At 45.2% G+C, this 13,500-nt stretch overlaps 1 protein-coding gene across 1 annotated transcript in view; it reads right to left on the bottom strand.

Moving 5' to 3' along the window:
* SPTB (spectrin beta, erythrocytic) overlaps nucleotides 1–13,500 on the bottom strand; it is a 152,936-nt gene that overhangs the window by 42,954 nt on the left and 96,482 nt on the right. The window contains exons 16-21 of the mRNA XM_073554165.1: nucleotides 9,114–9,870; nucleotides 7,257–7,459; nucleotides 6,364–6,454; nucleotides 5,464–5,610; nucleotides 3,297–3,560; nucleotides 1,634–1,846 (exon numbers count right to left, since the gene is read on the bottom strand). Of these exons, the coding sequence (XP_073410266.1) occupies nucleotides 1,634–1,846; nucleotides 3,297–3,560; nucleotides 5,464–5,610; nucleotides 6,364–6,454; nucleotides 7,257–7,459; nucleotides 9,114–9,870 (1,675 nt within the window). The remainder of the gene's footprint in view (nucleotides 1–1,633; nucleotides 1,847–3,296; nucleotides 3,561–5,463; nucleotides 5,611–6,363; nucleotides 6,455–7,256; nucleotides 7,460–9,113; nucleotides 9,871–13,500) is intronic.

Here is a 13,500-nt window from a genome sequence, read left to right as displayed (position 1 = left end):
TGTATGTAGCATGTAGTATGTATGTAGCATGCATGTAGTATGTATGTAGCATGCATGTAGTATGTATGTAGTATGTATGTAGCATGTAGTATGTATGTAGCATGCATGTAGTATATATGTAGTATGTATGTAGCATGTAGTATGTATGTAGCATGCATGTAGTATATATGTAGTATGTATGTATGTAGTATGTATGTAGTATATATGTAGCATGTAGTATGTATGTAGCATGCATGTAGTATATATGTGTTATGTATGTAGTATGTATGTGGTATGTATATGGTATGTATGTGGTATGTATGTAGTATGTATGTGGTATGTATGTAGTATGTATGTGGCATGTAGTATGTATGTAGCATGTATGTAGTATATATGTAGTATATATGTATGTAGTATGTATGTAGTATATATGTAGCATGTAGTATGTATGTAGCATGCATGTAGTATATATGTGTTATGTATGTAGTATGTATGTAGTATGTGGTATGTATGTGGTATGTATGTGGTATGTATGTAGTATGTATGTAGTATGTATGTGGTATGTATGTAGTATGTATGTAGCATGTAGTATGTATGTAGCATGCATGTAGTATATATGTAGTATGTATGTATGTAGTATGTATGTAGTATATATGTAGCATGTAGTATGTATGTAGCATGCATGTAGTATATATGTGTTATGTATGTAGTATGTATGTAGTATGTATGTAGTATGTATGTGGTATGTATGTGGTATGTATGTAGTATGTATGTAGCATGTAGTATGTATGTAGCATGCATGTAGTATGTATGTAGTATTTTTTTTTTTTTTTTTTAACATTTAACACATTAGCCGGATGATGGGACTACTACTGTCCCATCATTGGCTAATGTGTCAATCACTGTCATGGTAGCAGGCATCGCCAGATGGGACTTGTAGTCCCATCGGACGATGCTTGCACAGACCCCCGGACATCAGCACAGCCCCCCGGCAGGCCGGCACAGCCCCCCGGCAGGCCGGTACAGACCCCCACAGGGTGCACAGACCACCGGCAGGCCGGCACAGCCCCCCGGCAGGCCGGTACAGACCCCCACAGGGTGCACAGACCACCGGCAGGCCGGCACAGCCCCCCGGCAGGTCGGTACAGACCCCGGGCAGTCCACACAGCCCCCCGGCAGGCCGGCAGAGACCCCCGGAAGGCCCGAAATGACGGCGCATCATGATGCGCACACACCGCGCATCATGATGACGTCAGGCTGTCAATCAACTTTGAACTTCCGATTCCGATGCCGACTTCCGATATTGAAAAAATATCGGAAGTCGGTATCGGAATTCCGATACAGCAAGTATCGGCCGATACCCGATACTTGCGGTATCAGAATGCTCAGCACTAATCAGGACCAACACAAAGCAGAAATATTACAAAGTTTCAGCACTTATTGATGCTATTGCATAAAAGTTTATTCCTGCCAAACCGATGAATGCCAGCTCAAAGAGTCTCCTCCTGGTATGGGAGACCATCACTTACAGCCGAGCTCACATAGAGCAATCCTGCGGCTTGACATAAGAGCGCGGAAGGATTTCAGCCTTTCTTATCATCATCTTATGTTCCTAATCATTGTACTTTATCTACTCCGAGACCTCAGCACTTACAATTTCATCTGCCAAGTCCCGATGCAGCTGGTGAACCTGCTTTGACGATTGTAGTCTTCTCTTCCTTTCATTTATTGGCTCTTGAAGTTGCAAAAAGCGAACTTTGATGTTTTCCTCCTTTTCCCCAAGGCTCCTGTCTTCTGAAAGTGATGGTACATCTGGAAGGACTTCATCCATTTCTATTGTCTTCTGGCCAATTTGATCTTCAATTCTCTGCAGGTATGTCATGAAAATATGGTGAGTTGCAATCCTAAGGGTGTGTGCAGACGCTGCGGAATCCGCTGCGGATTAATCCGCACGGAATTTGCAAAAACTGCAGATAAAACCGCACTTCAAAAGACCTGCGGATTATCTGCGGTTTAGCCTGCGGTTTGCTCCTGCGGATTCACCATCTCCACAATGGTGGAGATAGGAAACCGCTGCGGATTCCGCAGAAACAATTGACATGTCAATTCTTTCTGCGGTTTCAAAACCGCAGGAAATCCGCGCGGATTTAGGCCGGTTTCACATTCGCGCTTTTGAGCGCAGCGACGGCCTGCGCACGGCCGCCGCTAAGCCCCGCCCTCTGCCCCGCCTCCACCGGTATCTCCGCCTCTGGGCGCATGACGCTGCATGCGTCGTGCGTCCTCTATCTTCATCACAGAGGGCGCAGGCCGTGCGCAGTCTGCGCACATTCTGCCTTTGGCGGCGCATGCATCCTTTTGACGGTGCGCCGAGCAGCGCCAAACGCAACCTGTTGCATTTTGGTTGTGCTCGGCGCACCGTCAAAAGGACGCATGCGCCGCCAAACGCAGACTGTGCGCAGACTGCGCACGGCCTGCGCCCTCTGTGATGAAGATAGGGGACGCACGACGCATGCAGCGTCATGCGCCCGGAGGCGGAGATACCGGTGGAGGCGTGCGCAGGCCGTCGCTGCGCTCAAAAGCGCGAATGTGAAACCGGCCTTATCCGCACCGTCTACACTGCGGTTTTTGTTTACCATTCATTTGAATGGTACTGTACACCGCAGCTAAAACTGCTGCGGGTCCGCAGCGGCCAAAACCGCTGCGGAACCGCAGCGGAATCCGCAGCGTGTGCACATACCCTTACTTAAGAAGTGACAGCAAGATTTAGCAAATGTCTCAAAGAACAGATATAGGCAACCCCTTAAGAAATAATACTACGACATGGTGGGACATCATATGACTGATCCACTATATATGACAAAAATTTGCATATATTTTGAGAAAGGTGAAATGACAAACACTAAGGGCTCGTGAAGACAACCATACAACTCGGACGAGTGCTATCCGTTGTTTTGACGAATAGCACTCATTCCCATATTATTCAATAAGGCCGTGCATATGTTCAAATTTTTCCTTGGGCGGAGTGGAAAACATCGGTCTGCATTTAGAGTGTCGTCCGATTTTCACGAACAGACTGAATGGAGAAGGTGGAGAAACTGTTTTTCCCCTTCATCTCTGGGAAAATTAGATCATACTCTGATCTCCATTTGATCAAACTGTAATTAGAATAATTAGACCGATTTTCTTTGACGAGAGAAAAACGGTTGTGTGACCCTAGCCTTAGATCTTGACTCTTCAAGACAAACTATGGCTCAAATATAGCAGCTATTTCATTATATCCAGCATATGGAGGGCTCAGTAGATAGCTGCAAGCTCACCTTGTGCTTGTTCAAAAGAATGTTAACACTTGTCAAGTCTTTTCCATAGTCATCTGATGTCACCTGCATCTCTATACAATTTATCCAAGTAGCTATGTCTGCAAATCTTTGTTCATAGAGGTCGGAGCGGTGAGCGTCAAACAGAGTCTGCTCCTTCTGGAGCGTGGTGGTCTCCAGCTCATTCCACTGCTCGTGAAGAGCGCTCAGCTTCTCAGACACTGTTGGTGCAAACTGTGGTTTTTCCTGTGCCAAATGCTGTCCTTTCTGAAATATGGGGAAAAAATAAATAGCATAAATAAAATTGTGTTTTGGTTTTTTTTGTTAAGTTAGCTAGGCAAATTACCAAATGAATTCTGGGTTGAGGGTCAAAATGAACAATTTGTCAAATAAATAAAAATGATAGGATCTCTCCAGAATCCCTTTTTTTTCAGGACATGTTAATTTGTGAGCTGGTCCTCTAACTAATGGCATGTGCAGTGCTTAAAAACATATGTATTTGAGTACACTCTAGTGTTCTGGGCATGTGTAGTGCTTAAAAACATGTGTATTTGAGCACCTGTAGTGTTCTGGCAAGTGTTGTCTTTAAAATCGTGTATGTGAGCACCTCTGGTGTTCTGGGCATGTGCAGTGCTTAAAAAACATGTATATGTGAGCACCTCTAGTGTTCTGGGCATGTGCAGTGCTTAAAAACATGTGTATGTGAGCACTTCGTGTGTTCTAGGCATGTTCAGTGCTTAAAAACATGTGTGTTTGAGTGCCTCTAGTGTTCTGGGAATGTGCTGTATTTAAAAACCTGTGCATTTTACTATATCTAGTGCTCTGGGCATGTGTAATGGTTAAAAAATTGTATTGTTTTGCACCTTTAGTGTTCTGGGCATGTACAGTGCTTAAAATGTGCATTTGAGTACCTCTAATGTTCTGAGCATGTGCAGTGTTTAAAAACAAGTATTTGGGTACCTCTAGTGCTCTGGGCATGTGCAGTGGTTAAAACATGTGTATTTGAGCACCTATAGTGTTCTGAGCAAGTGCAGTGCTTAAAGACATGTGTATTTTATGACCTCTAGTGTTATGGGCATGTGCAGTGCTTAAAAACATGTGTAATTGAGCACCTCTAGTGTTCAGGGCATGTGCAGTGCTTAAACACATGTGTATGTGAGCACCTCTAGTGTTCTGGGCATGTGCATTGCTTAAAAACATGTGTATTTTAGCACTTAGTGGTTAAAAACATGTGTATTTGAGTACCTCTAGTGTTCTGGGCATGTGTAGTGTTTAAAAACATGTATTTGAGTACCTCTATTGCTCTGGGCATGTGCAGTGCTTAAAACATATGTACTTGAGCACCTACAGTGTTCTGGGCATGTGCAGTGCTTAACACATGTGTATTTGAGCACCTATAGTGTGCTTGGCATGTGCAGTGCTTAAAACATGTGTATTTGAGCACCTCTAGTGTTCTGGGCATGTGCAGTGTAGTGCTTCAAAAAAATAGATCCATTAACTGATGACATAACAGCTGATCGTCCGCTACAATCCGTTTCCCATAGTCTTCTATGTTAAAAAATAAATAAATAATCCAGTTGCTATCATGTTTTTTTGGCCATACAGAAAAAGTTGTACAAGCTACATTTTTTTTGATTCAGCTAAAAAATGGAATACAGTAAAACAGAAAACAATTTAGGACATTTCCGGCCCCATTCACAAGAATTGATCATACTTGATCATTTTATTTCATTGTCATTGTCAAACCCGATCCAAAAATGGAAAAAAGTACTGGACATTCTTTTGTCCAAGTGTGATCCGACAAAACATTGGATCTCACTCAGACCAATGTTATTCTATAGGGCCGAACACATGTCCGATTTTTCCCTCAGACAGAGTCTGATATTTAGATCGCACCCGGCCTTGCAAATCAATGGGTCCGTGGAAAAAAATTGGACCGCACTTGGGTGACATCAGAGTCTAGATAGATTTTTACGTACTGACAGAATGGAGAACATGGAGAAATATTTAATTTTCCATCTTCTCATCATCCTAGAAAATTGAATCGCGCTATGATCATACACTGATCAAACTCTGATCGATGTGATTTGCATAATTGGACTGATTTTCTCAGATGAAAGAAAATACGCTCGTGCGACCCTAGCTTTAGCGAAACACGTAAAACTTTTACCGTGTCAATGTTCTGTAACCTGTCCTTGTTAGAATCAATTTCAGCCTTAAACGCTTGATGTTTTAACCATTTGCTGTGCAGATTGCGAGCTTCCTCATATGATGTGTCTTGAGCGGTCAGTAATTTTTCATTGATCCACAAGGCAAACTATAACAAAAAAACTAATAGGTAAATAGACATGGCATATAGATATTGTAAGATACATGATAGAGCTTCACGGTCTTCTTCTGATTTAAAGCTTTTTTATACCCATAGGCCATAAGGTCGTCCCCTGGCTCCTACAGTTTTGTTTAATCATTGTTAGGCCTGGTGACATTTTATTTCCATGCATGTTACAATTTTGGCATGAAATTTTAAAACACTTCTAAATTCCCAATGTTTAAAGAGAATATGTTAGCAGGATCAACCCTCATAAGTCGTCTATATTGGCATGTAGGTCATAGGGAGCTGAATAACATGATACCTTGGTATCTGTGATCCGATGTCTAATTTTAGAGAAATCCAAGTATTTGTTAATGAGCTGTTCAGATCTATGGGCCGGACATAAATTTTCCTGAGAATCTGCCTCCAGAGCTCATTATAAATGAAAGGGGGCGTTACCAGTGTGAGACATGTAATGACTTGTTCTCTTGATCTACATGTCTCACACTGGTAACTCCTACTTTCAGTTACAATAAGCTCTGGAGGCAGATTCTCAAGGAGATCTATGTCCCGGCCCATAGATCTTAACATTTACATATTAATAAAAATGTGGATTTCACTGGAATAAGTCATCGGATCACAGATATCAAGGGATCATTTTATTCCGCTTCCTATGACCTACATGCCCATATAGAAGGCTTAGGAGGGTTGATCCTACTGACAGATCCCTTTAAAAAGTATTTTAAAAATAATTATTACCTCATCACAGTTTTCTACAAAATCCTGGAGATCAACATGATCCTTTAACAGAGTTGATACCTTTTTTGCCTTATCCACATTCACAGCATACCTGAAGGAATAAAACACGTAATTCATCAGTCAGCAAAAGATTTTTTCAATATTTTTTATGTGGCATTTTTATAGGATATGTAATAAAAAAAATATTAACAGGGGCAGAAGAGTCATGTTTTTTTAAATCTCCATTAACATAGCAGTGGACATGTGCTCTATTCCATCCCAACCTTAAAAAGGATGACCCCCCTAAGTGATCAGACTTGTGCTCCCTATCGTAGAGAGGTGATAAATATTGGGAAAATTGATTTAAGTATTGGCTTCAAAGCCAATTCCAAAAGGGACTTTCTAGAAGGATCTTGAAGTACTTAAAGGGGATGTCCATATTTGGGACAATTTTTTTTTTACTTAAATGCATGTATTTTGGAAAAAAAAAATTTTTGCAACTGGGTTTTGTTAAAGATTTTGCACAATTTGCCTTCTATAGCCGCTGCTTCACCCTGTCTATTGATGGGTGCATGATGAGTTGTCTGAGAAACTGTCAGTGTTCTCGTTGTGATGGTAGAGATTGTAACTGTTTGATCTGTGTAATTCTCAGATAAATTGTGACCACATCAAAGTTGTATGTGCAGAGAATCAAAGAGCTTATAAAAGGCAATTGGTGCAACATTTTTAATGAAAAACAATTGCAAAAAATAATTTTTAGCTCCAAATACATGCACTTCGATAACTAAAAATGTTTCCCCAAAGGACAAGCCCCTTTTAAAAGTCTTTCTCTTCATAGCCCTAATCCCAAAGTGGAAGCAGCAAAATAAGACTTCTTGCAAAATAGAACCAAACTCAGTGCTCCCCCGGATTACCTGTCACGCAATGAACCAGCTTTTTCCAAAGCTTTATCAGCGAAAATGTTCTGGTCTGCATCTAATTTTACTGCATTATTTATGGTTCCACTAATCTTTTCTTCATTATTTTCCATGGTGCTCAAGAAGTCTTCATGCTTCTTTAATCTGTTTTGTGAAGCTTGTAAAGTACTTGGTAGTTCAGTGTGAGCGAGGGTGTATTCCTAGGAATAGAAAAACAATTATACTAATATCTAAGATCCTGCTTTACAAAGATGGGATGTCACAATCTTGCTGATTTAGTCACAAGAGTTGATCTGGGGATCTCACTAGGGAAATACAGTTTTTCTGGGACTTTAAAGGGAATTTTCGTTATGTAATCTGAGAGCAGCATGATGTAGGGGCTGAGTCACTGATTCCAGCGATGTGTCACTTACTGAGCTATGAGTTGCTGTTTAAATAAAATCAGTGTTTTATCAGGAGGAGATTATCACTTCAGGACTAGGTGTCTCATGCCACCTAGTCCTGCTGCTCTTTGTAACCCGCCCCCACCACTGATTAGCGGTGTACACAGAAAGTGGCCAATCAGGGGTGAGAGCGGAGTTATATAGAGCTCAGTATTCAAGCATTGCTAGATCTGCAGCAGAGAAAACTGTGATTATATCAAAATGACAGCATGCAGACTAACAAGTGACACATTATGGTGCTTTCGGATTACAGAGCAAAAACCCAATGGCAGATTCCCTTTAATACCAATGAACAGCAATATGGATTGGAGGGGTTAGCTTAATTGCAGCGGCTGTGGCGTTCCAATAGGCTGCACATCCCTTTCATTGTCAAGAAACACTCAGTGCAATCTGTGCTGGTCGTGTCTGTTGCTGCATTTCAGTCTCATTCAGTTAAATACTAGGAGTGAGCTACAAAGAGCTGCAGAACCAGATAGAAACACTACAAAATGTATGGAGCTGTGCCTTTTAAAGGGGAAAATGTCTGCTTTTTGGTAGGGACTACCATGGTTCCACCAATCAGGTAGTCTGACCTCACTGATGTGATATTTAAAGGCTAGGCCATCAAGAGAACCCCTTTAAGAAGATGAGTAACTGGATGTTATAGATGGACACTATTATGTAGAAACGCATTCTATGAGCCAGAATAAAGGAAAACTGTAACAAACTTATCCCATCTATGCAGTACATGGACTGCCATTCGCAAAAAATAGCTGACATGTAATGCTTCGATCACCCACTTCTTGCATATTTCACAAGATGCAAAATTTCTGGCTTCTATTTCAAAATGGAGTTGTCTTCAGAAGATAAAAATGCTTAAAGAGTAACCGTCATTACAATTTTTATTTCATACATCAATAATACACATGAAAATAAGCAACTTTGTAATATAGCTTATCAGAGAAAACTGTTTCTTTCTCCTTCACGACTGATCTTTCATTTTCAAAATTCTCAATTCCCGGGTACAATCTGTATTCAGTGAGGACAGAATGTTACATTACTGAGATAAGAGATGACAGTTGGTACTGAAAAGATTCTATGCAGAGGGGAGGAGACGTTATGCTTCAAGCCCCACCCCTCTACATAGAACCTTATGAGCACCACATGTCATCTCTTTTCTCAGTAATGTAAAATTCTGTGTTCACTAAATACAGATTTTAGCCGTGAATTGAGAATTTTGAAAAAGAATTATCAGTTCTGGGAGAAAGAAGCAGATTTCTCTGGAAAGATAAATTAAAACGTTGCTTATTTTCATGTATTTTATTGCTTTATTAAACAAAAATGAAAAACAAAGTCACTCTTTAATGATATGAGGCATGATGTGGTTTATTAGATACAGATATATATTGGTCTTCACACTCATTTTTAATACCTGATTGCTTAAGATGGCTTCAGATTGCTTCACATCTTTTAAGATCTTCTGGAATTCAAGGCACTGAGAGAGGAAATGTTCTCTGTTGTTCCACATTATCTGCAGGTCATTCCATCCAACTTCTAAACCTTTCACCCTTTGATCCAGCTGTTGGTACTGAGGGTCAGTTTGTCCACTTGTTACTCTCTCTCCAGTGTCCACGATATCATGGAGCTCGGGTTCATGACGTCCCATGTCATCTTTAAGTGCAAGGTGGTTATGGTAGAGCTGTTCAGCTTCTGCCAGGGACATGGGGGTGTCTTCTGATGCTGTTGACTGTTGTGCTCTATAGAGCCAGGTCTCAAAATCAAATAAGTCAACCAAAAATTTCTGCAACTTGCTGCTTTCCCCAAGTGAGTCCTCCTGATCTTGCAGCGCCTTCTGTAAGTCTTGCCACACGTTGTTGATGACGATCAGTTTGTCATAAATGTCCTGAGCGTTCTCGGGATTTTCATCTGCCAGTTGTTTTGCTTCTTCTTGTAGTTTTACGAGTTTAGCTTCAATAGCTCCAAGATCTCTCTCAATACCATAGAGTTTCCTCTGAATTGACATGACTGCTGTGAGATCATCCCCGAGGTCCTGGATAGACTCAACCACCCTGATCTTCTCCAAAATCCAGGTGTTTGTTTCGTCACACTCCAAACCATAGTTGTGGAGGCCAAGAGCAGAGTCAACCGCTCTTCTCTTATTGGCCACCATTTCTTGAAACTCGACCCATCTGCATGAAAATGAAAGAAAACATTTACCGCATTTATACTTCTGAATCCTACAGGAGCAGCCTTCGATGCCTTCAACTAGACTTGGTGAGAATTGATACACAAAACTCTGTCTGACATCAGTAATCTGTGACCACTGGACCGAAGCTTCGAGAACCACCTATAACCCAATAGTGTTTGTGGCTCTCCTGTGGATTAGCCACCCTGGTGCAATACCATGTGACAACGCATCAGACCAGCTAAACAGAAGAAGAGCTATGGATGCCATCAGGTAAGAGGCGGTTCTAACAGATGCCGTCCAGCAGTCGCAGACTACTGACGTGGCTGATTGACGGGGACGGGTGAACCGATTCGCATAAACTCTACTTTAGACCCATAACACCTTGAACCCACAGCTTGTCACACAGGGTATTTTCTACTTGTCGAAAGAGCAGAAGAGCTCTAGTATGGGTTTGTGAGACAGTCAACCTAAAATGACAGCCAAACTTGCATATTTCAATGACCTTCTAATAAGTTTGGCAGCCATCTGTAACTCCTCCAAAAGCAGGGGGCTTGATCAGACTGTTAATTCCAACATGCCAAGTCCTTTTGCTCTCAGAAGAGATTAGTTCCACATCTACTGCAGAAGCTTCAGCTTAAGGTCTTTTTACAAAGGCAGATTTTCTTTAAAAAAAAAGCCAATCATCCTGACGGTATACAAGGGCTTTTACTTAAATCTTCTTCTACAGGACATATGCTGAGCTAAGTAAGCATGCGTGTGGGTGGGTTGAGATAGATATCTGTGTGTGGTCTATCTTTCGCTCATCGGGTGAATGGATCATTGATGTCAGCAAAAATAATCATTGCTATGGGAAGAACATTGCCCCAAGTAAACAAGGGAAGCACTGTCGATTACATGATGATACTGTATGCCTTGGGAGCGTCGAGAAACATGTGTATAGACATCAGGGGGCTCGTCTAGCAGCCTGAAATCGACCAATGGGTTAGAAACCCAATTGGAGCCATGATTATGTGAGGAAGGTGACTTGACGGACAGACGTGACTGGCAGTAGGAGGGGACGGTTTGTGCACCAGAGACGGAGATTGACAGGATAGAAGGGTGACAGCTGGGAAAGGTAAATAGGAGGGTGTAGTACCGAGAAATGACCACAAGATGGCAGGAGAGAGTAGTTGAGGACTGAACATCAGCTTATGGCTCAAGAAACGCTTAGTCATGGGGGCGGGGAGATAGGAACCCAGGAGGGGAATTCCTCAGTGAAAGAGGGGATAAATAGAACTGGTTGGGGTTCCAGAAGAGTCTAGTCCCGGGAGGAGCTCAGGAAAGGAAGACTCAGGACAGAAGACCGGAGACAGTGGAAGAGCTCGACCAGGGGACTGACCGAGAAGAGACATTCAGGGGGGTGGACCTGACCCGATGGACCGCAGGGCAGACGAGGCCCCGGGGGTACCGATTGGATGACGACCTCGGGCAGGTGAAGCGCTGGCGGTAGATTTGTCTAGGACAGCCCCAGCGAAGGATCCGCGAGGGACGTTACTGTGACTGGAGCTAGGGAGCAGATACCTGGGACTGGAGATAGGGTGCTGTGGGGAGGCTGCGGTGCGTGGTTGTGGTCGTCAGGAGGACGACAAATAAAATCCGGAACTGCTACAAGTGGAATCTGTCTCCGCCTCGTCTTTGTCTCGTCTGGTAAGCAGCTGTCCACCCCCTAAGCCCGGCCCCTACCACATTTGGCGTAGTCAGCAGGATCGCCGCCGACCCGCTGCTAATACGACACCTTCCGCTGCAGGCCTGCGTCTGGAGAAGCTAGAAGGACTTGGACTGTTCCCCCTTGGATTGCAAGTACCTGTGGATTATAAATACCTGTGGATTACAAACACCTGTGGATTATAAATTGGGGACGTTGTTCCGGGTCATCGCTGCCATCAGAGGATCCGGGGCGGCACCAGATTCCGTCCAATATGGTGGTGGTACTCCAACGCCGGGGAGAGGCCCGGGCGTTTGCAGTTGTTCTGGACGGACTGGGGCCCCCTCCAACGTACCTCTGGGGGGAACAATGTATGTCTGGAGACTGCTGCCCCCTCCTACTGGACCCGGGCAGCTGGGTGGAGAAGCCGGCCATCGCCCCACCCAGGAGCGGGAGTGGCCCGGGAGAGAAGGCCGGCTGTGACTGCTTGGCGCCATTCGACTGTTGCCCACCGGATGGGATGCGACGCTGCAGTTGCCGTGGCCTCGGACGCCTGGAGTGGCGATGGCGTCGGGAGATCGAGTCTCGCTGGGAGACCTGCTTCTTGGAGTCACGGACAGTCCTCCAGACATTGGGCGGAGAAGAGGAGCGACTGCGGGCCCCACGGGAGTGGCCGCCGAAGACAGCACTGGGGAGCCTCCCCGTGGGATCCCCGAGCCTGGAGGCTAGCCCTGCGGGACGGTGGGGTGAAGAGCGGAGACTGCGGGAGGAGCCGTGGGATGACGTGTCGGAGCCCGCGGCGCCAGGGAAGGTGAGAGTTCCCCCGGCTCTGCCAGCGGCTCCGCAAGCGGCTCCCACCACCTGGCCGCACCGCACAGCCTCCTATGCTCCTGGAAGCCCGGCTGCGGAGGGCTCGGCGGCCTCTGCCGGGCTGAGCGATGCCCCTGCTCCCGTCCCCAAACCACCCCACCCGGCGGCGCCACGTCCGGTGTCGCCGGTGTGGAGCCAGCGCACGGCCGACTCAGCTGCGTTCCACCTGCCAGCAGCGACCCAGCCCCTGAAGCCGGCCGCCACTCCGACCCCGTCTGTGACTCCGGTTGCGGCCTGTCCCGCGGCCGCATCTGCGTCACCATCGGAGTCGGCCGCGGCCTGCTTGTCAGGCTTTGCAGCCTACCTATCAGAAACTGCGGCTGCCCCTGCCCGCCGCCCGGCCCCAGCGGGCACTGGGCCGCCGACATCAATGGCCGCCTCTGCCCCGCTCTCAACCCCGGTGGTGTCCCGCCCATCGGACTCCGGGGTCTACAGCGGAACCTCCGTTTGGGTCGCGCAGGTCATCTGGAAGAAAAAGGCCAGGGAGCAGGAGGTCCAGAACCTGCTCCATGAGAGAGGGGAGGCTGGCATGGCGGCTTCACGATCTATGGACCGGCTCGTGTACACCAACCTGAAAAAGGGATATGGGTTCATTTGGGACCTCGCAACCGGCCGGAAGGTGTACATCAACGTGACTTCCATCCGTCACGGCCGGGATTTGCGAGAGGGGGACTTGGTATCGTACTACAAAGAGTACTGTCCCCGCGGCTACTACGCGGTAGCCGTAATTGCTGAACCCGAAAGTCACGAGCCCCAGTAGAAAGGACCCCTAGAGACACTCCCTGCATTCTGGGAGCTCCACGGCTGTGGGGCCCCTTGCTACCGGCCACCAGGAGATGGCCTGGACTGTCGGGACTTTGCTGCACCGCTGTGCAGACCACGAGGACAGTTTCGTCCAGGTTGAAAGAAAATGTTTTTTTTATATATTGTTGAACTTGTTTTTCCTGACATAGCAGGGATGCGAAAAAGGGGAGTATTAATGTTAAAGGGAGGGGAGTCTTTATTCTAAAGATGCTGTACGGAAAGTAGAGTGGAAAAAAAGAATGTTAACGTGTTTTGGAAAAAAAAAAAGAGAAA

The sequence above is a fragment of the Dendrobates tinctorius genome, unplaced genomic scaffold (genome assembly GCF_039654945.1).
Source record: "Dendrobates tinctorius isolate UK_male_01 unplaced genomic scaffold, ASM3965494v1 ptg000208l, whole genome shotgun sequence".
NCBI lineage: Eukaryota > Metazoa > Chordata > Amphibia > Anura > Dendrobatidae > Dendrobates > Dendrobates tinctorius.
Note: the sequence above shows the minus strand (reverse complement) of the source record. Positions and strands in the feature narration are given on the sequence as shown.